The sequence below is a fragment of the Pelecanus crispus genome, chromosome 2 (genome assembly GCF_030463565.1).
Source record: "Pelecanus crispus isolate bPelCri1 chromosome 2, bPelCri1.pri, whole genome shotgun sequence".
Lineage (NCBI taxonomy): Eukaryota > Metazoa > Chordata > Aves > Pelecaniformes > Pelecanidae > Pelecanus > Pelecanus crispus.
Window position 1 is genome coordinate 166,780,132 of NC_134644.1, and position 25,682 is coordinate 166,805,813.

General features: G+C 39.9%; 2 protein-coding genes across 2 annotated transcripts in view; one reads left to right on the top strand and one right to left on the bottom strand.

The window, feature by feature from the left end:
* Positions 1–25,682, top strand: part of TG (thyroglobulin) — a 167,469-nt gene that overhangs the window by 98,517 nt on the left and 43,270 nt on the right. The gene's annotated exons all lie outside the window — the stretch shown is intronic.
* On the bottom strand, positions 870–23,622 carry SLA (Src like adaptor). The gene is made up of 8 exons (XM_009482972.2): positions 23,459–23,622; positions 18,202–18,295; positions 12,477–12,576; positions 9,003–9,089; positions 7,554–7,657; positions 6,196–6,327; positions 3,724–3,856; positions 870–2,760 (listed from the first exon to the last, which is right to left on the bottom strand). Exons 2-8 carry the CDS (start codon positions 18,260–18,262, stop codon positions 2,541–2,543), a joined length of 837 nt encoding a protein of 278 aa, XP_009481247.1. The 5' UTR covers positions 18,263–18,295; positions 23,459–23,622; the 3' UTR covers positions 870–2,540.

A 25,682-nucleotide genomic window follows, 5' to 3' on the forward strand; every position in this document is an offset into this window, starting at 1 on the left:
CAATGGTGGAAAGAGCAGATTTATTGCCCTACTGAAAACTACTGCAATCAGGTGCAGGGCTGGCTGACATGGACCCTAAATATCCATGATCCTATGATTAGCTACCCTTTAGATCCCCTTTCTTCCCACTTTTCCAATCTCCTCATTTTTCCTCTTTACCAGCCTCATTCCCTCTCAAACAAACCAACCACCTCTGATTACTTTTTCTCCATTGGTCCCATTTTTGCTCCATCCCTACCCAAATTTGGTATTTCTGATGTTGTTTCTTAGGTAATCTCAGATTTGTATAGAATCACCTCGGTGCTGTTGGCCCTTGCAAGACTGTGCTACCGAAAAGTTCCCCAATATAGTCTTTCAGTCATTTGTGAGAAATGGCCAAACCTCACAGAATTTCCCTATAACCATCTGTGAAATCTAGCCATCCCTTATGGCACAGTTCATAAGTTTTTGTCACCTTCTCACATCATTACTGTGAGAATGACCGAGTGCTGGCACATGTTGCCTAGGGAAGTTGTGGAGTCTCCATCCCTGAAGATATTCCAAAGCCGTCTGGACATGGTCCTGGGCAACCAGCTTGAGGTGCCCCTACTTGAGCAGGGGGGTTGCACCAGGTGACCTCCAGAGGTCCTTTCCAACCTGAACCAGTCTGTGATTGTGTTAACCTGTCATCATCAGAACATGTCTTATCCCCTTCCTACAGAGCATGTTCCAATTGCTGCCCAGTTACATGGGCTCTTGGATTCTTTTGTCACGTTCTGTCAAAGATACCTTCTGGCAGTGTCATTGCAAGACTGGGTGTTTGTATTAGTTGCATGGTAGGTTTTCCATTTTCTAAAAGCAATACAAAGTAAACAGTGGATATTATTTTAATGAATAAATACAAGTCATGACTTAGAAATCTGTAATGCTCCCCATATACATTTCACTGGATAAAATGGAGTCACCATAACATATTACTGATCATTAACAGTAATAAGATTATACAAACCCCTGGAGTTCCTGAGTTTCTTTTGCTTTGTGATGTTCAATGTTTACCAGCCAAATTACATTCATCCTTTCAGTTCTGAAATATGTTTAAATAGGCTGTGAACTATTTTGTTCTCTGAATCTCTTTTGCTAGTGCAAACGATCTGTTACAAGATCTAAAGAGCACACAGATTTGTGCTAAGAGGTAATTACAGAGGAAAAAAAAAATATATATACACAATTCCCTGTCTCTCCAAACCTTGGTTACTCAAATCTGTGCAAAAAGGTATGACAGAATATTAGATTGAAAAGATTTTGGCTCGAGAACATAGATTGCAGCATTTTACACCCCCAGATGTGAGTGACTACTTGATTTAGAAAGCAATCACAAGTCAGGTTCGAAGGACCATGCTAGCTGCTCCTTTATCACTTAGCAAAGGGCACATATATATAGAAAAATTATCTAATTCATGAAATTTCAGATAACCCAGTGTCAAATCTTTAAGCAGTTTGATGAAATGCATCATTACTCTTTGACATAAGTCTCTCTCAGACAAGAAATTCAGAAAACTGTTGCTGATTTGCTCTCTTAGTTTAATTATTAGAAAAAGCTGCTATTAATATAAATAATATACATAAATATGAGGGTGCCTTCAGGAGATGAGGTTAAAATCTGGTCCTCTACACATAAAAGGTCACACCTTTGCAAGCCTACCTTTGCAGTTAGGCATGTTATTACCACATTTTACTTTTCACTTAAACCCCCCTTTGTTCTCTGTTGTATATCTGCTAGACTATGAGCAGCTGTGTTGTGCTTTTGGATATGCCTGTACTCCCAGTGCAAGGTTAAGTCGGAACTGCTTTTCTCAGTGAGTTAAGCCTGTACTTAATTTTGTGACCACTTTGTGACACTGCAGGCCATTACCAGCAGTTGATTTATAATGCCGCTTGGAAAGTCAATGTTGTTATTTTTTTCCCCTACAAGGTAAAAATGACAGAAGTATGGAGTCAATATAATCAGGTGTTTCTTGGATGCCAGATGTTAGTTACCTTCTTGGGGTTACTGATAACTGTCTGACCCGTTGTCAATGACAATGAGTGATTCTATATGGAGAAGAAAAAGGCTCCTTTTCTCAGTATAGGTAGGTTCTGTAAAGATGGTTTTCAGCCTTGTGGAGAATACCAAAATAAGATTATTTTAGTTCTTGAGCTGTAGTTAGTCCTTCCTTATGCAATCACCTTTGTACAATGGTGGGCATCACCCTTGCTGAAGAGTCATCTGCCTCACTTGGCTCTTGACTTAGAGTCTATCTCAGTTAATCCTGCTTGTGAGTAGGTTCTAATTTCAGGTGCCCTTGGGACATTTCCAGCTTATGCCATGGCTGAGATAGCACCCTTAAGAAGGTCTCTGGTTAACATTCAGAAGAGGAAATTCAGAAGCATTGCCAGCATTTGATCATCAGCTGGTGTGCTTGTATACTCAGCTGTTGAAGGACTGCAGGACCACAGGATGCTCTGGGTTTCTCTTCTAACCCCTCAGTTGTTTATTTTTTTTTTCCCCCGTTGTGTTACTTTTAGTCTTCATAGTATGTAGGTGGCAAGTGCAGGGTACTCTTACGTTTGCTCCCTGTGTATATAAGAGATTGGGCTTTCTTCTTTCTGGCACTTGCAAAAGAAGTGTTGTCATCCCCTGTTAAGGAGAGGTAGGAAGCAATACTTTCCCTCAGGCCATAGCTGAGACAAGAATCATCCATTGCTGCCACGGTGCTTTCAGTATCTTCAGTCACCTCCAGCCTTCAAAACAACAAAATTTTGTTACCGTTTCAGCTACTTGAACTGAGCCTATTAGTATAATATTAACAGTTGTTAAGCCAAATGATGTTAATTTTGTTGTATAAAGAATTTCCTGTCTCATGCATCACCAAACATTTCTGTCACTTAGCAATTTTCCGAAACAATCAGTACAACAGTAGTATCTAAATATTTTTCTTCATCTGAAAAGGAAATAACATCTATATACTTTCTCTCTTACTTCTTAATTTGTAGGAAAAATGGCCTCGATACTGCACAAAATTTTCTTGCATTTGTAAGCAAATTCATGTGAAGGAAGTGTAGTGGAGGGAAATTTACACTTCAAAAATAAGAGGTGCATTTGTTTCTGAAGGTGGTTGTTTCACCAGCTTGTGAAACCTGACCTACTTTCTCGAGTTGCAGTCATGATATTAGAAATCTCATGAACCTCGAGTTGGGCCGTGTATTGAGAGGCACAGCAGGAAATTTTTATGCTGGGATAATGTGTTCATTGCACTTGTGCTGCTTCATGGGTGGCCACCATGTGAACAAGGGGGAGCCATTTCTGACTATCAGGGCTCACCTGTAAGTCATTGCATGTTAGTGTGCCATGGGTGGTGGATCTGACTAGGCTTTGTGACCTGGCTCTTACCACTGCCCTCTTGGTGGAGAGGACTTATGAGTCACAAAGGGACTGCATATGTGGCCTGACTCGTAGCTGGATAGGGGAAATGATTGAACGTTAACTATACTGTCTTTCAAAGTTAGACCAAGATTGTCAATTAGAGAGCTGGACATCCAGTTTTCATGGGTGAACCTGATGTCAGCAGCTTTGAAGATTGTCTGACCTTTAAAACTGGTCTCAGGAGAAGGAAATGGCTGTTTCTTCTGTGTTGTAAGTACAAGTATATACAAGGCTGGAAAAAAACATTTGTTGTTTCTGGCAGCCTGTGTTGTATGTGGTACCTGTGAATATTTCTCCAGCTGAAGTTTTTATTCCGCATCACCACAGGAGGAACTTGATTCGTTACGCTGTTGTTGTTAGTGTACTGGGTAAGACAAGGTGTTGTAAGGACGCAGCAGAGACCATCAGCAACTTCTGAAGAGGGAAATTAATACACAGACAGTTAATCTTTGCTCACTGATTTTCTTTCCTGGTGCATGTTCAAATAAACAGTTTTGGACACTAGTAGTAGCCAATAAATTGTGGGTTCTCAGCAACGACACTGTAACACAGGCTTAACTTTTTCCTTTCCTCATACCTTTGCCTTTTAATTTATCATGGGGTATATTTCCCACAGTACAAGTGAGGAACTGAGACACGGAAAATAAAGTGACTTGCCCAAAGTCTAGAAGGAAGTTTGTGACAGAGCAGGGACTTAAACCCAGGTTTCCTGAGTCCTCAGTGAGTTCTGCTTTTGCCTCCCATTGTCTCAGCCATGCCAACAGGGTATAAAATAGATGCAAGATCAACCACTCAGATTGGTTTTTATGTGCACCTATTCTGCTGTGGAACATGGCTATGGAATGAATCGAGGTTCACATGTTAATTTTCCTCTGTTTCTTCTCTATCCTCTTCTCCTTGCTCCACTAGGAACATTGCATATGTTCTCCTGTCCAAGTAGAGAACCTTGCAGCTGAACGCTAGTGTTTTACATCCCTGAGCCTTTTTTTAGGGTGATATTCTGTATCATCTCATGGTGGGGGAAGGAGGATAGCTAAATCTCACTATGTCTCCTCTTACGCCTATAACTCAAGTAAAAATGTTGATTGCTATAGGTTTTGAGTTCCTCCCCACCTGAAATTTTAGGCTTTGATTTTTTACTTCTTTCTAAATGGAGAAAGGTGTCAGCTAACTAAAATGTTTAAAAAAAAAAAAAAAAATTCCTGTCCAAATTCTCACTCCTCTGTTTATATCATTGGGCTTGAAAGTTCCTTTTGCATGTTTTGAATGTAATATGGCTTTTCTCCCCCATTTATCAGGGTACTATTTGGCCAACACACTTTTTCATTTACCTGTGAAATACACAGATATGGTAGCTTTACACTTTTAAAATTACACAGTACCCATTACTCACTAAAGCACAGAACCTATTGTTCTCTTGTAACTTTTATGCAATTAACTTATTGCAATCTTCCTTCCTCATTTTATAATGTTCTCATTTTAATGCATGGTAACTGCAGCCACTTAACTGTGGTGTTTGTCATCTTATCTGTCTGACACAGGTTAAATTGCCATAAATATGAAAAACTGTCATTGAAACAGGAGCCATCCACTGGACTGATATTAGTAAAAATTACAGCTGAATCTAGATTTGACCTAACAGCTTGAGCCTCTTGAAATAACTTCTGCTGATAAAATCCAGCCATACTTTTCTAAAGCAATAAGGAAGAAATTAACAATATTTCTGAGATTTTTCTGCTGCAGATAAGGTTGTGTGATGTAGTGGTTCCTAAGAGAAACATGGTTGCAGAAACTGGTCTTGCATGTCCTGGTGCTATCTGTCTGTCTATATGGCAAATAAATAAAAGGCAGACATGTCCATGCTGGTAAGCAAAGTGAGCCAGAAGTTGAATTCTGGCCCTGGGACCCAGGACCGTGGCTTGCATCTGTTCAGCTTAACGTTTTTGTACACCCAAATTTTGACTTTAGCTGTGTTCTGAGAGGGGCTGGGCATCCCTGGCCCGTGCTAACCTCCAAACTGTATTTGAAAGTTGTCTAGGGAAGTGCTAGACACTAGTGTTTGGACCAAATAGTGTTAGGGACAGCTCTATTGACATGGCCATACAATATTGTATACCAATACGGGCAGAGCCTATCTGCCTTTATTTAGAATCATAGAATCATAGAATGCTTTGGGTTGGAAGGGACCTTTAGAGGTCATCTAGCCCAACCCCCCTGCAGTGAGCAGGGACAGCTTTAACCAGATCAGGTTGCTCAGAGCCCCATCCAACCTGACCTTGAATGTTGCCAGGGATGGGGCCTCCACTACCTCTCTGGGCAACCTGTGCCAGTGCTTGACCACCCTCATTGTAAAAAATTTCTTCCTTATATCCAGTCTAAATCTATTCTTCTTTAGTTTAAATCTATTATTCCTTGTCCTGTTGCAACAGGCCTTGCTAAAAAGATTGTCCCCATCCTTCCTACAGGCCCCCTTTAAGTACTGGAAGGCCGCAATAAGGTCTTGCAGCCTTCTCTTCTTCAAGCTGAGTTTTAGCTGAGTTCTTGGACTGATTTCAGTTGTACTGTTGAGGGTAGCATATTTGTATTTAGGATCAAAAATAAAATAAAAGATATCAACCAAAAGTTTTTCTATTACTTGTTCTGTGGCAGTAGTTGCAAGTCTCGGACACAGTCAAAACTTCTTGTTCTGGGCCTTTGATACATAGTTTTACAGTTACCAGTGGAAAATATGTTTATTCTGCAGTTCTTTTTACCTGAGTAGTGATTCACAAGGTCTTCAAGGCACTGAAAGGTTTGCCGTGGAGAGATGTAATACCAGTTATTTGGGAGGCGGAAGATCCTGTAATGTTTCACTTGCCTGTGCCGCACCGACAAGGAATATAAACCTGGAAAAAGAGGACAACTAATTACACCAAAGAAGGGCCCTAATTCTGGATGGATATCAGTGACCACAACTAGAGTATCTGTAAGATGTGGTGCCATGATCCAAAAGGTCCCAGAAAGATCTGAAAAAAATGAGAGGCTATCCTAATTTCTATTTATATAGTATACTTTATATAAATACGTAAGTATAGCAAAGGGAATAAAGGGCCCAACATCAGGGCCTGCGATTTTGATTGAATTTATATTTCTGGTGTGTTTTTTCCTTTATTTTTGTTGGTTTGGGATTTTTTAAAATGGTGTAAAGGAAATAGGCCTTTACAGAAGTTGTTTGTCTTCCTCTGGAGATGGGGCATCAGACTCACAGGCTGGTGTGCTGATTTAGTCAGCTCCCAATAATGCAGTAGCTGACACCTGATAATGCAGTCCTGGTAGGAGGTGACAACGTCGATTTTCCTGTTTCTTTGTTTAAAATTATTGTGCAGTGTTTAGTTGGTAAGGACTGAACGCTGATCCTAAATTTCTTTGAATTTAGTATATGTATTATGAAACTAATTGGCCTGTGGTATGCAAGAGGTCAGAGTAGATGATTTATTATTCCCTTCTAGCTGTAGGGTCATGATATTAGGATGTGTTCTGGTGCTTCAGAAAAAGGGAAGATACCACATTGCACAATGGGACATGTATTCCCATTGGAAAGAATAAAAGTATAAAGTGTGTACAGTACAATTCCCATGTAGCAACAGAATTGCTATGAAAGAAAATAAAATTGAAGGCATGTCATTTTTAAAAAGTAAATAGCAGAACGGCATGTATAAATAGGAAATGCACTTATCAGCCACCCCCGCTGCTTGGTGTGTATTTTATAGTTTTGTCAGGCAACCTTTTGTGGACCAAGGCAAAGATGTTACTTTTCCTCCTTTTGAAAAGTCCCACTGCCTAGTAAGTTTTGCATGCAACCAAAGTAAATAATAGTGTTTAGACAACTGTGTCTTGTTTGTGCTGATGCCTGTGGAACTTTCCATGGCCATCGCTAACCCTGTTTCCAGCACCACTCATAACGTAGGTGACTGGTGAAGGCTGGCATGCTGCACTGGGTGCCTTTGCCTTCCAATTACATACGTTTTCTGGTTTTGGACTGATTCATATGAAGCAGGACAGGGAGTGAATTAAAGAGCTGTAAAAAGAGTTAATGCCTGAGATCAAGGGGGAAAAAATTGTATTTTCTCACCTTTCCTAGTTTCACTTTCTCTGATCATGAAGGAGCCGACCTTGGTGTTGGGTAGCTGTAGAAGTTCCTCTGCTTTTTCTCTTCCCAGCCCTTCAAATAACCAGCTGTGAAGCAGGAAAAAACAAATTCTGAAATTTGGACACAAGTGAAACAGAGCGCAGCGTGCGGCCGTGAAAGGGCAGCATTAGCCAGGAAAAGTGACTGCAAAAATAACACTGTGGCTTTCTGTAGTTATTCTGTCAACTATGTCCAGGCATATTTCCCCAGTTTATGGAGAAAATCTTTCTCTCTTTGAGTTCCATTAGCTTTTGTGAGACTAAGAGAAGAGTGAATAAGGTTTGGACTTATTAGGGAAAACAAAACTTTTCGAGCTGCCTTGATTGGAATTGTTGGGGACATATCCATGTGGTATATTGATGGCATATCTATGGCATTAGTTAAATCTCTCTTTTTCATTTAAACCACTTCTGTTCACCCCAAATTGTATTTTATTGTGTCATAAATAATCCTAAAATAAAATACAAGTATCCTGCTTATGCTAGGGAGCAGTCCAGCCATTTAAGTTAATAGGCTTTGTGGACCAGGGAAAGTGGAATTAGTCCTACTGATTTTCACCATACCTTGGTGCACTGCTGTATTTTGCCACAGCTAGTGTCTAACCATGTAACTGAGCTTGCTCGGCTGGCGTAGGTGTTACTGGCACTTTATTTTAAAGTTGTTCTTGTGTGTTCGATCCAGTCTGCTATTAGCAAAATGGTCTTGAGGAAGCTTCAGACAGTAGCTTCCATTACCATATCTGTGTCCTGTCTTTGGGAAAGCATCTCTATTTCAGGAGGATATAAAAGCTTATTAAAATTTAAGCACTTGCATAAGTTGCAGTGAAGTTCACAGTTCATATGCTTAAAATTTAACAGGTATTAAAACTTCTGCCAGAAAAGTTTTAAGTGTGTGCTTTAATGTTTTTTTCCTGACTGGTGTCTAGGGCAACAGGAAACCTCTGAACCTTCCTTAGCTCTTCCAGTGTGAGAGTTCACATTCTTGAATGACTTATTAGTCTTTTTATTTGTTCTTTTTGATCTGTTTTTCATGAGCAACTCTAGCTTAAATTTTACTCTTTGTAAATATTAAAAATTCTTTCTAAATAAGCTCTTTTTATCTATGTCTTAAAATTAGAGAACAGTCCATGCAACAGAAGTATTTTAAATATCTTATATGACATTTGAGGGGGTTTTGACACTTTCCAGCATTTAAAACTAGGATTTTCCTTTTCATATAATCTAGACTTAAATGTGGATTTGATGTTATCAGATTTCAAAGGAACTGCTTTAGACTGTCAATAACTAAAATTTCTGTCTGTCTAGTCATTATTGGCATGGTTTTGATTATGACACTGAATAACTAATCAGGGCAGTATATGTAGAAATGCAGTGTTAAAACGCATTTACTTACCCATGGTAAACCTTTGCTACGTATTTTCCTGGAATATAGTTTTCTCTACCTGTTGTAAGGGAATGGACTCTCCACCAGCCTCCTTCACTGTGTGAAAGCAAGAGAAGGGATATATTCAGATGGACTTTCAGAGCTTGTCCTCATTTTAGAAATTAGTTAAGACATACAGATTAGCCTGTAACCTTCTGTATGTGTTCCTGAATCTACGTATTCAGAAAGGAACCCAAGTTTGTTTCATTTAAAGTAGTTCCAATTCTAAACCTACATCAGGATTAAATTTGGACACAGAAATAAGCTACATTTGTTCCATTTAAATTACGTCAGTAATAAAATATTTTTCTGTAGTTAAAAGAAGAAGGGTAAATACTTAGTGGTTAAACCATGCTGTGCTCTGCCTTCCCACAGCTAGACCTGTACTAGCATCCAAGATTTTCAGCCTATGGCTGAGTATGCTGCGTCTGGACAGTCCTGTAGTTGCTGCCGTAACATCAGGGTAGAGATACTCAGCAAATGGACCCTGTCTGCCTGGGAACAGGTTTTCAGTCTGACAGAACCTGGTTCATGATTTGCTCTTTTCCTTTTCTTCAATGAGTTGCTGACCAGACTCCAATAAAAAAAGACCTTATAGCTGAAACTAGGTGACTAGGCATATGTCTTTTCACTGATATATCTTAGGTTCTTGCTGTGATACTGGATGCTGGCTTTGACTTTTGAATCCCTTAGGAAGGGCAGGGTAACAAGAATTTTCACAGGGGTGCTGTGGAGCTTTAGTGATTAGTGCAAGGATGCTGATGTTTGATGGGTTCTCTCCACCTTTTCGTTTAAGAGTTCGAACCCAAATAATAGTGTGTCTTGTGTTCAAATGCTGTTTTTGTGGACATTCATATAAGTTCTCCCAAATAATGCCTGAACTGCAGACCAGAGTCTCAGTGTATGTCAAAACAGTTGACAACAACGAAAGAGTTGAAAACACTTAGGTTAAACCTCCTGAGTTAAAACCGCTGGGACCGTGGTCCAGAATGTATATGTTGAGGGAAAAAGGGAAGTGTCTACTGCTCAGAGCTGGAAACTTCAGGGCCCCACAAGAATTTTTTTTGTGGGTTTTCAGCTGACATGAAATTATCTGTAAGAAGTTTAGGTTATTTTGGTTGTTTTCCCAGCAACTCTTCTACATGGAACCAAGAATTGCAATAACAAAAAACCTAACAGACTCAGCACCTCCCTCCCTCCAAACTGTAATATTATTAACCCTGAAAAATCCCTATGATGATTAAAAGTCCCAAAGCAGTACAACTCTCCCGGGGCAGGAGCCACAGAAATTATGTAGAATGGGGTGATCACTGGAGGACATCTGGTTTGACTACTGTAGCTAAATGCAGTTGTTCATCTGGTAATGAAAGGTGCCTGACAAGTGTGGAAAGTGAGTAACTGTGCCAGTGGTGCTTATCTAATCCTGCCAACCCAGAACAGTCACAAATATCTGTGAGGAATTGTATTTTCTATGGGCGTTCTATACATCATGTTCCTGGCAGGATTGGTGGGACTGATTGCTGCTACACATAATTGCTTTGGTAGAAGGCTGAAAAGCAGCCATTATAAAAGCAGTACATGCTGCCTGCTCATGCTGGCTTCTCTGCGGTGACTCCTCATCTCTCGTGCTCTGGTCGTGCCTGCCATGCTGCTCTTCTCTTTCACTGCATTTTGCTTCTTTGAATGACTTGAGAAAAAGATTATACCTACAGCTGATGTGCAACAAGAGTCTGCAGGCAAACAGTTCCTATTAACATCAGCAGTTATTAACTTCCCCAGTAGGGAAGAACAGGTCCTTCATTAGGACACTATGCTTTGTGTCTTGTCTTCTGTGAACAAGCTGATTCAAAACAGGAAGAGGAAAGTTCCCATCAAGGCTTGCTTTGGCTCTTATGTACTATTAGGAGAAGCTCTTGATCACTGTACAACAGACAAACATGATAAAACTTGTTGCTACAGAAGCCTAGTTCTTTTAGAAGTTGTTTGTCCAGTAGATCAGACCATGCAGCACATGTATGTGTATGATGTGCTACACATATAATTCCCATTGATACGGGCATATGTAGTTATGTGGTGTTGTGGGGACTTGGAGCTGAGGAAAGCTGGGAGTGAGGCTTAAAGCTGGAAATACCAAGCTAAAGCAATTGTACCATGTCATGTATGTTATGCAAACTGCAGCACAGTTTAAACAGCTAGAAGTTACAAGAGAAGAATTCCCCTGGTTTAGGGAAGCTCTCCATCAGCAGAAAATTCAACTAGTGCTATTGTCTGAGCCTTGTGACCTCCAGGTTCAGGAAGGCAGGGAAAGCACTTTGTCAGCAGAACATAACTGCAGTCATTCTGGGTCAGACCAAAGATCCATGTGGCCCCATATCTTGTTGCTGACAAAGGCCATTGTAGGTCATGGTGGCCTGGAGAAGAGTCCGAGAATTCATCAATTGTCTGTGATACTTCTCTTGCACCTGTCATACTTCTCTTGAGTACTTCTGTCCTCCAACCATTTGATGCTCTGACTTCCTCAGGTAGAGAATTTTTTTTATGACTTCAGAAATCCTCAGAGGATTTCTCTGCTATGAATGAATCTGGTCTCCCCTTGAATCAATCTGCTCCACCAGATGCAAAAATGAAATCTTTCATTTCTGTTTAAGCAGTGCAAACAGTGGCTGTGGGGCTGAGTAACTTCTAGGAGGTCACTGTGTGCCGATACAAGCTGTGCATAAAAGAACATCAAGGCTGCTGTCTTCAATTTTTCAGGAAGTGTGCTCACTCTTGTGAGTGGCAATATTTGTGCTATGCTTAAACTCAGTCTGGACTAGTGCTCCTAAGCCTGCTTCCTTCTGGGGCTCATAAATTTTTGAGTGGAACTGTCTGGGAAATCTCTGACCGTTACTTTTCCCCACTAAGAAAATGCAGAATCAATTAAAAAATTTAAGAAGAAAAAACAAAAGCTATTTTTTATTTTATTTTTGTTAGAGTTGCCTTAAATCTAGGGTGAAATTCTAAGACCTAATCATAAAGGAGTTGTTAGATAAAAAGGGTGAGAGAGAAAATGAGACACACTTGACATCATAGAGAAATTCAGAATAATTTTTCTTTTCTGTGTGATTCAAACTATTTTTGCTCTTACTCTGTATTCCACTAACAGGGCGGGTATTTTCTCAAAATCATTTTTCAAAGCAGAATTCTGTTTTGAGTCCTACTTTAGAATGGAGTCTGAATCCAGCTTCAGAAACCATGTCAGAGGAATCCAAGGATCAAACAACGATCTGAAATCCCGAATCCTTAAACTATAAGAAAATTTACACCATGGCTAAGCATCCTGCTTTGCAAATTCTGAACTCAGTTCATTTTGCTGAACTGCATCCCGTTTGGGCCAGGTGCATAAAACACAGCTTTGCACCAACTGTAACAAAACCTAATTTTTTAAAAAATGGATCAACTTACTCTGATAGCACACGTAGTTTTTCCCCTATGTGAAAAATAGGTTGGCTTATGTCTGCTGAAGGATAGTCATAGAGAACAGCAAGGAAATCACTCTCCTGACCTGTTAAAGAAGAAAGAACATGTTACTTAAAACCAAAATAGAGTTCTGAAGCAGAAATGGATTTTTCAGTATGTATGTTATATTTCACATAATAGGTGAAATGAGAAAAAAATCTCACTCTGAAATGTCACTTGGTAAACATAAAGAGCCAAAAATGAGCCTATAACATTGTAAGAAGAATGTGAAGATATTAGAAATGAAAAAAAGTCTTTTGGTTAATTGTAAGCAACTAAATTTAGACCACTTTTTCTAGTAATTACCATATTTAAAGGACATATTCAGTTTGAAACTAGCAAAATTAGTAAGTATTTATAGTATTAGGAAGTAATGATTAATGACACTGTCTCTAAATGCCTCCAGCTACAATTCTGAGCCAAGCTGATGCATTACATTTAAGGAAAGGAAGATGCATGTTGAATTGTTCCATCATTTAACACCACTGATACTTTTAAAAGGTATGAAATCTGCTTAGATCAAGGGCAATGAGAGTGTGGCCACTATTGCCTATTTCCCATCACTTTTCAAAATTAGCCTGATGAACAGCCAGAGAGCTTTGTTCTCCTGCCTTGTGTGGAAACTGTACTAGAGGTAGCACATGATGCCCCATCTTCAATTAAACAAAAGAGGCAATGTGGGTGTTTATAACTAAATCATTGTACAACTGCAATTTGCAGAACTGAGGTCAGTAAAGAGATAAGAAAACCTTTTACATCAGTTGAGATGCCTCTGGGCCCTGCAGCACTGTGCATAGGACATGTGGTGAGTCTCCTAGCTTTCTGAAGGATGGAGGAGGCTCATTGCACAAGACTGGGACTATCAAACGTCCAAGAGCTCCTCATCCAGCAGGAATCTGTGGTGCCCAGTAAATGCTGACAGGTGGGAGATTCAGAAATGTGTCATGCTGGGTGTTTTGATGTGTTGTTATGTTACAGTGACTTGTGTTACGCGAAGTAGTGGGTCGTTTTACCTTAATATTCAAACTGACTATAAGCATTTTTAGTCTTGCTAGCCTTTGCCCGTTGAAGTAGCCCCATGATAGAGTTAGTGAGCATCCTTATGGATGCATAGATGTATAGAGTCTGGAATAGACTTTGATTAGTTTGACAGTGTGTTTAGTATTAATATCGCCGTGGTTTTCTTAGTTGATTAGTGTCACTGAATTAAACAGGACTAGTCCAGTACCTTTGTATTAATCAGCCAGCTGCTGTGATTAGTCTACTGTAACTTATTATATGATTAGTTCAACTATACTGAAGAAATTCTGTGCTAAGCATGCCTTTGATTGCTTCCCTGTTCTGCACTAAAAATTAAGAGACACCTTCTCTGTCTGTGAAATTGCTTAGTACCTGAGGTTAACAAGACCTAAGTATTGGTGCTGAGTCTTTTTCAACAAAGCAAAATTTTTACCCAGGGCTACAAGAAATATGCCAGAAGGTATGTTGTAAGAACTGTAGAATGAGGATAAAGCACCATCGCCTAATTTCTCATCGCAGATTGTTAGACAGCAGTTCTGCAGGGAATGCCATTTTTTTTAGTTTAATTAATCAGACAATGCCTTCAGCAACGGTTTTTTTTTAACTTATGCTGTTTATTTATAAATGTTTTGGTTTAATACTGAAAGGGTGGAAAACAAGTGCTTTTCTGCTCTCCTTCCTTGCGTATCAGTGGTTTGCATTTCGTTATGCACCAGAGAGTATGTGACTTTTTCTCTACTCTACCAAGATCTGCATTACTTTGCTTACACTTTCATCTTTATATTCATTTTTGTTTCAATTTTGCACATTAATTTGTAGTTCTGAAAAGGAAGGAATTAATCATAGTGTTGGCTGCCACATCCATGCAAACCGTTACCTCTTAAACTACATATTTTAGAGTGAAAGTAAAGGGGTTTTGTACTACCCAAACCCTTTGAACCCTCCTACTCTACAAACAAGACCCAATTTTAATTTAAATCAAACCTCACTGGGTTTTTTGGTCATGTAAAATACCCCATCGCACTCTACAACATTTCACAGAACCCATACTAGCTCCTTTTAAACACAAAAGCTTCGAAACAGGGACTAAATAAATTACACTGTTTCTCCACACCTAAATTTCACAGTGATCTAATAGATTTGATCTGATGAGCTCCCCACACTTTTACGTCGTAAAAGAAAAAAGAAGATTTGCCCGAGTTTTTCTAACAAAACCTCTCCTCCACAAGGCGAGCGTAGGTTACATCTGAAATGGAACAACTCAAAAGTTAGAGTGGAAAGATCGAAGCACAGTCATTTCCATTGATTCAGGTGTTAATTTTGGTTTGGTTGGTTTTTTCTTTTTTAGGAGTAGGAAATGAATGTGAAATACATGCTAGTTTTAGACGTCTGCATCCCTGGATGTCTTGCAAAGTATAAGACTGAATATTGCATGCTTCAAATTATTCATTGTGAATGGACTATGAAGCACTATTAGAGAGAAAGGAGAGCATAGGCAGAGCATCCAGATCCAGCTCGTCACCCTCAAAAAATGCTGTGCTGTGTACGAGTGTGGTCCCTGTCTGGAGTGGGAATGAGCTGCTCAGAGCTCAGCTGCCTGCATCATCCCAGCTTTACTGTCCAGCAGACATACTATGATTTATGGCATGGTGTATACCAGAGCGGGTAAAGGAGGGCACCCATGTGTGTCTGGGAGGCTGTCTGTGCAGCAGCCATACGGTGTGGCTGCAGAGTTGCACTGGCATACCCAAATTAGATCTAAACCAGCCAGCTTGGGAACTGAGAGTTATGCAGGTGCAGCTCAGTAAGGATTAACCCTTGCTTGGGGGTCCCAAGGGAGGAAAGAGGAGGGGGTGGGCTCACAACCCCTGATGACCCCTTGCTGCTGTAGCTACTCTGTTATCAGTACCTAGGTTATGCCAGGGATGCCCATACAGTGTGCTTTCAGATGGAGTGCAGTCATTTTTGGAGTCCAAATGCCTCCTTGGGAAATGCAGTTTATGCACTGTTCCTTTTCTTAGGACTGAAACTGATGCACTGGAGGTGAGGAACGCACAAGGTTTTGCTTTCCGTGCAGCTCTCAGGCAGCATGAGGGGCTTACAGGGGTCTGATGAACACATTCACTCTGCAGATCAAGTCGGCAGACTCCGATTATCTTTCTGCCCTCTGCTTGTTGGATATTCTTTCCTTTTTTTCTTTCCTTTCTGTTTCAGTTCTTCATTTTATTCAGTCTCACTGAAATGAGCCAGTGTAAACCCTGCTTTTCCTGGTAACTATTTGGACTGTTGTAAATCCATGGATTAGGTCCTCCACCTCACATAAATCAAAGGCGGCTGTTCCTGGACTGAGGGAAATCTTTGGTGTTTGGTGATGTGATTTGGAGTTTGATCTGCTCAGGAAGACAAATAGATACAAACTCACAGAATTAACCCCAATATATGCTTTCAGTACCAAGTTCCTTTTCAAAACTCTGTTTTCGTTGGATTTGGATGACAGTGCTGATGTTTGTATTTCTAACTTTAATTAGCAATATCTAAGCCATTATGAAAGATGCTGGTCTGACCCAGTCTAAGAATTACATCCAAAGAGCTATGCAGGCTGTTAAATCATAGAATCATAGAATGCTTTGGGTTGGAAGGGACATTTAGAGGTCATCTAGCCCAACCCCCCTGCCGTGAGCAGGGACAGCTTTAACCAGATTAGGTTGCTCAGAGCCCCACCCAACCTGATACTGAATGTTTCCAGGCATGGATGGGGCCTCCACTACCCTTCTGAGCAAAATGTTCCAGTGTTTTACCACCGTCATCATAAAAAATGTCTTCCTTACATCTAGTCTCAGTCTACCCTCCTTTAGTTGAAAACCATTACTCCTTGTCCTATTGCTACAGACCCTACTTAAAAGTCTGTCCCCATCTTTCTTACAAGCCTCCTCTAAGTACTAAAAGGCTGCCATAAAGTATCCCCAGAGCCTTCTCTTCTCCAGGCTGAACAACCCCAACTCTCTCAGCCTATCCTCACAGGTGAGGTGTTTCATCCCTCTGATCATTTTTGTGGCCCATAAGCTGCCTTTGGGTGCTTAAATATAGGTGTCCCGTGCAGTTCCAGCTGTGTGAGTGTCTGAGACATCCCTACAGCCTTGGCAGATGCCACTGCAGCTATGGGAGTCTTGTTCCCTCCCCAAGTGGCAGCAGAAGGTCAGGCAGGATCTGACAAAGCACCTATCTAGATGTGCTAGCTGTGTGGTAGAGTGCAAGTAGATTGAGCCCTGAATTCCTAAATGGGTAATTTCCCCTTGCAATTGCCGTGCTATCAATGTTTGCTGAGTTATCTTTTAGGGGTACGTTCTATTTATGTCACTAGAAGGGATGCAGTTGGCTTTAGTCCTGCTATTCTGACTTTTAACATATGCAGGAACAATACAAACTTGGTCACAGCCATGGCAGTGACCCCTCACTGCCCTGCTCGTCAGCGAGCTCTTGCTCTGAGTGCATGCATGTCTCTGTTTTGATGGTTATGGTATTTGCAACACCAGTTGTTGGGAATATCAACACAAGGCACTCTTCTTCACAAAAAAAAAAAAAAAACCACAAACAACTGTCAGTTCATGTTATGGGGCTCTGAGTAACCATTAACAGCAGTTGGTCTCCACTTTATTAGGACCTAGGGCTACATGGCTGCCCATATCAGCTGGTTCTTGGCCATGCTAAAAGCAGGGCTGAGTTTCCTTCCAGCACTAATGAAACTAGGCTGATTCCCTATCCTTATTATAACGAGCAGCACAACTGGATTGTCCTTCATGGAAACCCCAAAAATTTTGATTAATGCCTTCCCCCTCTGAAAAAAAAAAACAAACCAAAACCAAAACCCAAAACAAAACCCCAAAACTGTTTTCTCTTCCTCACCTTTGGGGAGTGATTTATTGCAGCTCTTGTACCAGCTGTCTATCGTGTTGTGGCACAAGAGCTGAGGCTGTACTGACTCTCCATCTACTCACTTGCAGTTTGGGAGTAGCAGGTCACTGAATCCCTCTTGCTTTCCCCCTCAGATGCATGACCTCTACCACCCTGCACGGGGGCTCTGCAACCTGATTTTTTTCATGTGTGGATGCATAGGGCAGATGTGTTAGATCCCCCTTTGGCAGCTTGCCCTGTGAAATAAGTATTTCTGTATAACCTTTATTGATAAATCTGGTGACAAGTTGGCTGCGTGCTACTCTTAATGCAACTGTCTAACAGTGGACTTCAGGTTCAGTGCAAGTATAGCATCATTAAGGTTTTTAACCTTAAATGAAGTAAAACCAATTTCAAGAACAAATTTGTATAAAATATCACATGCAAATATTTCAAAATACAGTATTTCTGGTTGCTGAAGTAGTGCTTCAGTGCTTTCTGGATTGGAAGGAACATCTTTCAGGAAGCACCAGCAAATAATAGTTTTAACATTTGGGGGTTTTAATTAAAGTACTTCTTGGAAAATGAGCTAGAACATACCTAAAAATAAGCACTGTCTAGAGGATGCCCTCCTTCTCCCACAGCAGTCACGCACTTGCCTGCTTTTACTATGTCAGGCAGATGAAGGAAGACACGTGGATGAATGTACCATATATTTTGAACATCTTTTTCTCTTGAAAGAAATTAAATGAGTGCTTACCCGTTTGGCTTGGCACATTTGTTTCTTCGGAGGCTCTCGGCGTTTTCACAGTATTTCCCATTGCGCTCTCTAATTCCGTCAAAGCTTTTCAGAACTAAATCAAAGGAGACATTGAAATTAGACATCAGAATAACACCTGCTGTGCCAACAGATGAGAAATGACCTAGTTTGGGTGTCTCCAATTTTATACAGTTTTGCTTTTGAGAACTCTTGTGTCAAATTCATGTGAGAGTTTTACATACTTGCTAAACTCTCACCACTTTGGTGCTTTTATCAGGGGAATAGCAGAAAACCACAGCTAGGGAAGTTGCTCAGAAGAACGCAATGTAGTAAAAGTTTCCATTACCAGAACCTCAGCACAATAGGAAGTCACAGCAAAGCCATGCCCGTACAGTCATTTCATATACAAAATGTTCTTTTCAGCATTTGGGAGTTCTGAAGCTACAAAGAAATTAATTAGATTGACGTATCTGGTTTTCAGAGCTGTGTGTACATTATGTCGCTTTACTGCCGAACACTAGGAACGTTGTTCAGTGGTTTTTTTCTGATGCAATTGTGCTCTCAGCAAATGTGGGCAATGTTGTTTTTCCTCTTTTTTTCTTTCTTTTTTTCTGTCTTTTTTAAAGTAACACCTTGCCTCAAAATGTTTGATCTGAAAACACTCCTCCTGCATAAAGCCAGTGGTGCAAATTCTTCAGATACTTCTCTTAAAAATATCTTGGTGAATGTACAAGAAATGGTATCAGACAATCATGGAACTAAATATTGTGAGAGGGACAGTTCCTTCTCATGGCTTTACTGCACCTATCTTAATTCTCCCCAACAGAGGACAGAGAGAAAAACCCTTTGGATGTGGAGGATGTCTCATGGTCTGGTATATTTTCAGAAGCAGAGGAGAATAAGCTATATCTGTTTGAAATTGCACATTAAAACACAATAACTCAACACCACTAGCTGATAGGTAATTATTTTTTAAAAATATATTTGTCAGTTGCCCTGTGAAAATGATAACAGGAGTTTAGCAGCATTGTGTGGGTATTCTGCATCTTTCAGTCTTTTCTAGCTTAAATATTTCGAAGATGATTACTGCCCCTGGTATGCTGCTCTTTACTTACAACAGGCTAGAGCCTGACGGTGTTAGCTGGAGAGGTGTCTAACTTGAGAAGCAGTACTGCTGAAATCAGTGAGACTTTATTACGAATTGTCTTTTGGAATAAGATTGGCAGAACTGAGTATATTGCTTAATACCATAAATTTTTGATGTCTTGGAGAGCTTAGGAAGACACCCTACAGAATAAAATGCCGTTCAAAAGAAAGAGAATTCGTCTCTTATAAAATGCAAGTAGATCAGTGCGAAAACAGATGGTAATGCACAGTTTGACTCTACCTCATCTGATTTTCAAGCTTCTTAGTGCTTGTTCCCAAAGGCTCTTTGCTAGAAGCCTCCATTTCACCAGCCAAATGGCACGTTACCCTTTCACTGCCTGCACTCAGGAACTATCTTGTGGCACAGCTGTAGGATGCAGTTGTGCTGGTGTTGTTCTGACAAGTGTCTGAAATCTGCTTTCACAGAAAAAAAATGTTTCATTGCCTGATATTAGAAGTCTAGAAGCTGAATAAAAAAGTAGCCTTAAATTTAAATAAACTAATTGGGTATTCATGTTTGAATAGAAGGGTCTCTTTGGATAGAAAACACAAAATCATTCTCCATTTAAATGCACCTAAGTTTTTGAAATTGAAATCAGAATTAAATTTGGCAGGCAAGATTATATTTTCCTGAACTAACTATGAATATTTTTTTGCAAGACCCAATTTTATTTTATTCAACATTTTTTTCAGTGGTATGCCATCAAGACTAAAAGGTATATGCATAAGAATAGTGCAGCCAGTACTTTGGCTACAGATATTATAGATTTTCCTGGCTCATCTTCAAATTAGCCAGCAAAATTTCCTAGGCATGGCAATAGAGAGCTCAGCAGGGCTAACAAAATCAGCCAGAGAAGTGGGATAAATACCTGGACAAATAACCTCTGCTGAGCTCCATGCTGCAGTAGCTGCATTTTTGCGGTACTTGAAAAGGGCAGTTCAAATCTGGCTAAGTGTATAGTAAGTGAGCTGCAGTTACCAAAAATTTTATGCACTTCCAGATAGGTGCGAAGCACGGCAGCATAAATATCTTATGCCTGTCTATAATTTTAACACATGCAATTGTTATTTAGATGAGAATATTACTTGGATTTTGTGTCACAAAAGTATGGAAAAATTAAAATAATCGAGTCCTGTCTCTATGTACCCCTTTATTCTGGGTCTTGTTATTTGAGGGTCAGGAAAGCAAGTCATCCTTACTAGCAATCAGACTTGTGACAGAGTGCTTTCAAGGGCTTTTTTCCTAGTCTTGAGATACAGTGGATAAAATTTTCAGGTGTTCCTGAGTCACTTTGGAAAGTGATATGTAGCATTTGTACATGATGGAAAGACTTCTGAAAACTTTACGTCACACTTACAAATTTTCTAACAGCACGGCACATTTGAGCAAGGCATTTTCATTTTCCTAGATGGTATTTAGGAGTCTAAACTCTAAATGTTGCTTTAAAAATACCTGAAGTGTTTTTGAAGGTTTGCTATATGTAGTTTGTAATTAAACCTCTGGTCTAGTCCAGCTGTATTAAGTACCAGACAACAGGCATGTGTCTACTTTGTATTTTTTGCAGAGCACATCAAAAATTGGCCTGGCTCTCTTCTGCCATACAAATCGTTGTTCTCAAAAGACCTTTGAATTCAACAGGACAGAGTATGCAGCTCAGTGCTGCTACTTTAGATGTGGAAGAATCTGACTTATGGAAAATACAAATGTTATGAAGTACTTACAGTAACAGTGAAGAGCAATGACATTTTGGACTTTGATGTCACTAGCGTGACAGTTTGCTGTGTCTCATTACAATTTCCATGCTGTTTTACTGTCACTAATTACATTGGTGGCAGCATAAATTCTTGAAAGGGACAGAGAGTTCAAGATGTTCTCTAGGCTCATGGCAGAAGTATTCAATAAAAATAAGCAACTGGAAAGCTGTGACCACTGCTGTTGATTCACTTATCCAAAGTGATTAAAAGGAAAATGGCAGATATCAGATTAGGGTTTACCACTAAGGCCACTCATCGCTATGCATTTGGGCAGAGTAAAGGTGCCTATAGTCCAGTCAAAGGTGGTGGAGTGAATGTCCTGGGGTATGGCTCAACTCTCAGACATTTGAACATGGGATAGAAATGGAAGAAATTGGAAGTTGTGTTTGAAATGGGGTAGGGGAAGATTGCTTCTACGTGCTTGCTGGCAACGGCGTATCACTGTTTTTAGAGTAACAGTGTATGAATTACTATCCTAAGTATTTCTAAAACAACAGCGCACATGAATCTCAAGTGCGTGATAAGCTTAATGGCTTAAGTAGCTTGTGCTTGCGTCGAGTATTGGCAGTGCAATACAAATCCATTGTATTGCTATATGATAAACTCTGTGGTGGTTTTCTGAAATTTTGAGATACTCTGCAAAAATAGACGTAGAGGAAACTGTAGAGCATCTTGTGGCTGAGCTGATTTTTTATCATTTAAGTCAATAGCGGAACGATAACAGTTTTATAGGTGATAGTCTTTCAAAATGGCAAATCTGCTCCAGGCACGGCATCTTGCTTAAACGTGGTGACAGAGTTTGGGATACAAGTAGAGGTGGCAACCCTGTGTTGTAGAAGCAGATAATTATGCCACATCCAAAGAAAATAATTCACTGAGGGTGATTTGGGAAGAATTAAGGAGAGGTGATAGACTCTAAGCTCACCTTGTCTTATCAACCCAAAGCCCTGCATGTCCTCCACATGCAGCTGCTGTTCAACTTGGAGAAACTGCTGTGCTGCTGGGCTGCAAACCAAACTACCTGCAGGTGTAAGGGTGCTCACACACCTCCTCCTCAGGCTTGTGCAGAAATTAGATTTTAACCATTGAGATTGCATTTGCAGTCTTCCAAGCTTTGGCCCTTCCTCCCCTCCCCTTTTCACTTGTGCAGATGCTGTTTAATGACTGATGGTCACTGCAGCCATAGCTGTTTGCAAACACACAATTAGTGCGGTTTACTGATCTTTACTGCTTCATTTTTGCTGCCAAAAGGAAGGTGAGGAAACATCTACAGCCCCAGTCCTTCTTTATGTCCTATTTATCAGTGGTAGAACTCTCGGCAGATACGAACTCTTCACCTGTCAAGACTGGAATTTACTGACCTACATTGTGGGTCCTAAAAACCTGTGGTACAATTTACACCTTCCATTCCTGTATGCAGCACATGTAGCAATAATTTCCTCTCACAGAATCTGTTCTCTGAGAAAATGCACTTCTGGAATAGTTAGATAGCATGGCACATAGGAAAGTCCATCACTTTGTAAGAACTTTTTCAAAGTTATATTTTAAATGATTGAGAATTAGTAAATATAAATAAATGAAAATAATAAGAGAAATAAAAAGGCAGAATAAGCACTTGAGTAAAGCCTCTCTGTAAGGAATACTGCAGACTAGTAAAATGAGGACATTCATCATTCTTGAGATGCTCTACCCTATTTTATTTTTGTTACCTGATATTCACATCTATACCACCAAGGTCTTAGAATTTAATTCTCAGTAAGGTTCACAGGTAATGTCTGAATCCCATTTAGCTTGAAAATGAAATCACCAGCATCCTTTTATTTTTCATGTGGGGAAAAAAGCAGCTTAGATTTCAGAAGCTGTATATTTTTTGGTGTTTTTCCCTTAATTTGTCATTAATCAAAATGAGCATCCTTTCAGCTTTTAGGGACTTGTACTTTTGCTCTTAGAAAGAACAATGTAATTCTGTAATCAAGGTAATACACAGAAACATGCCACTATTAAACAGCACAGAAATACCACATTATGCAAACTTCTTTGAATAAAAAGCCTACTAATCTGTGACATTTCTCATATTTTGGGTTAGTGAGCTGCAGTTTGCTTCAGCATAATGTCCTATGCACCTATCTTAATGTAAGCTTTCAGCAGAAATACTCCTTCTCCCTTCTATCTTTAGTACCACTCCTTACGAGAAAGATCAAGGCAGGCTTTTCTATTTCTACCTTTCGTGGTACTTGAAATCCATGGTCTGAATACTGCCATTGGTAATGAAATAGAACTCCCTTTATATATAAATAAAATTGAAAAAGTTGTTCTCGTATACAGATAATCTAAAATGTATCAGAGTAATGATTACCTTTAAATGCTAGGCATGATATTCCAGGTTGCAGTATTTCTCAAAAAAGCCGTAGTCATAATACTGCTCTCATGCTGCCAGCAAGGTTTAGCTGATCAAGTCGAGGAGCAGCTGGTCGAATGAATGTGTTGTGAAGTTCACACTGTCATGTAGAGCAGCATTTGCCAAACAGGCCACATACTTCCTCTCTGAGAAATAAGGAAGGCTCAAAGTGTTTGCAACAGATGAGGTTCCTGCTGCAAGTCACTACTCAAGACACTTTTTATCTGTGGGCTGAGGAAAACAGGGAGGTTTTCAACGTATTGCATCAGGGCTGGTTTGAGCAGATATAAAAAATGAGCAAGTAACGTGTTTTACATTATTTACGCAGAAAGGGTTTCTCTTTATCCTTTTTTTTTTTTTTTTGTCTTCCAAATTTATTTATCCAGTAATGTTCAGTCCCCAACTGTTTTGGTTTATGTACTTTTGCTAGTTTTTTTCAGATAAACAGGAAGAGGCACAAAACTGTGTTTTCCACTCTTATTGAGCCTGGATGGGAATGCAAGGTTTGCTCTATTCTTTATTCTGCACTCCAAAACACCTCTGTCTGCAAATAGTTGAAGCTTAATATAAGCAATGAAAGAATATGGAGTGAAAGCCTGTCTATGAAGCACAACTTCATGTCAGTTGTACAAAGTGAAGAAGCAGGAACCCCAGGACCTCTCTCATCTCAGTGTCTGAGATGGGGAAAACAAGATACTAGCCTGTTAAATAACCTTACTAAAGTCCCTCAGGAATATAGTATTGCAGATATTAATATAGAAGTCAAAGGGATTTATTAAGGTTTGCCCTTTGCTTTTATGATAAAGATGTGATCTGAAAAGCTCATATACCTAATTTTGTATAGTCAAATTAAAAACAAAACAAAACAAAACAAAACCCAAAAAACCACCCCCAAAACGTACCACCAGCAAACCCAGGTGGAGTTTCTACTTCACACCAGAGCAGCTCTGAGTAAATGTTCATTGTAATGCCAATCTGTTTGATGATGGAAACTAAAAGTTGACAAGCGTGGGAGCTGTTTTGTAAGCGTTGTTGGAACAGGGAGACAGTGATCAAATTCCCAAGGCTGTGCCAAAATTTGGAGCTATGGTAATTACGGATGAATATCCTTTCTCTTTGGTGGACTGTGCTAGCAGTCCTCACCTTGAAGGGACAGAAAAGCATTGGGAACTTGATAAGCAAATCAGTCTACAACACAGAGCTGTGACAGCATTATAGCCAGTGCCCTGGGGAGCTGGTTTTACTATGGTAATAATGCCCCATGATTATCTCTGCCAGTTATATTTTGATTGTTTAGGACCTTATTGCTTACTTCAAATCACAGGGATGTGGCATGCACATTTCCTTATGGCTTTCACCAAATGGATGTACAATGTTTCTGGAATTACTAAAAGATCATGGGTTGGCGGATGTCTGCACCACACATGGGAATAGACAGGGATAGAACTCTGCCTTTTCCTGATCCATCTTACCAACATCTACCTTAGGCTGGCTCTGATGGTCTTTGGGCCTTTGCAAGAAGTCAGATTACATCTCAAGATGCACTCACAAATGGGGCAGGTCTCAGACTGAGCAAGAAAGATTCGTCATCCTAAAGAAGAGATTGGACTTGCTTGATAGAACATGCTCCATTGGAAACACAATAAACCTCAGCCATGGTTTGTACCATGCTTGTAGAGGAACAGATGAGTTCGCAATGGAGGGACGTAAATAAAATTCTCAATTTCCATGTAATTTCTGCCTGTTTCTGGTGGCTATTTACCATTGTGCAATGATGAGAGCCAGTTTACCCTTTCAGTGCATTCAGCTAATAACTTGTTTTAAATGATAAGATAATTGATAAGGTAATGTTTATATGTAAATGGAAGAAAGTTTTTATATGAATTAAGTAGGGCTTTATACGTCATCTTAAAAGTATTCATATCCTGTTATTCAAGTCACTAACCTGACACAGGCGCTCAGTGAGTCACTTGAGAGAGGAACATTGCACTTGCAGGACTGCCGCTGATTACAGCAAAGAGGGATTTGCCAAGAGTCATGTATAAAAAAGAAATCTTCCTTCTTCAAACCATTATTTTATATAGAAGAGAGAGGACCCTCCCCTTTCCTCCATTTTTACCTGAAAATCACAGTTCTCTCAGATGGTTGTGGAGGGAAAAATGTTTCTATATCAGTCTCCCTT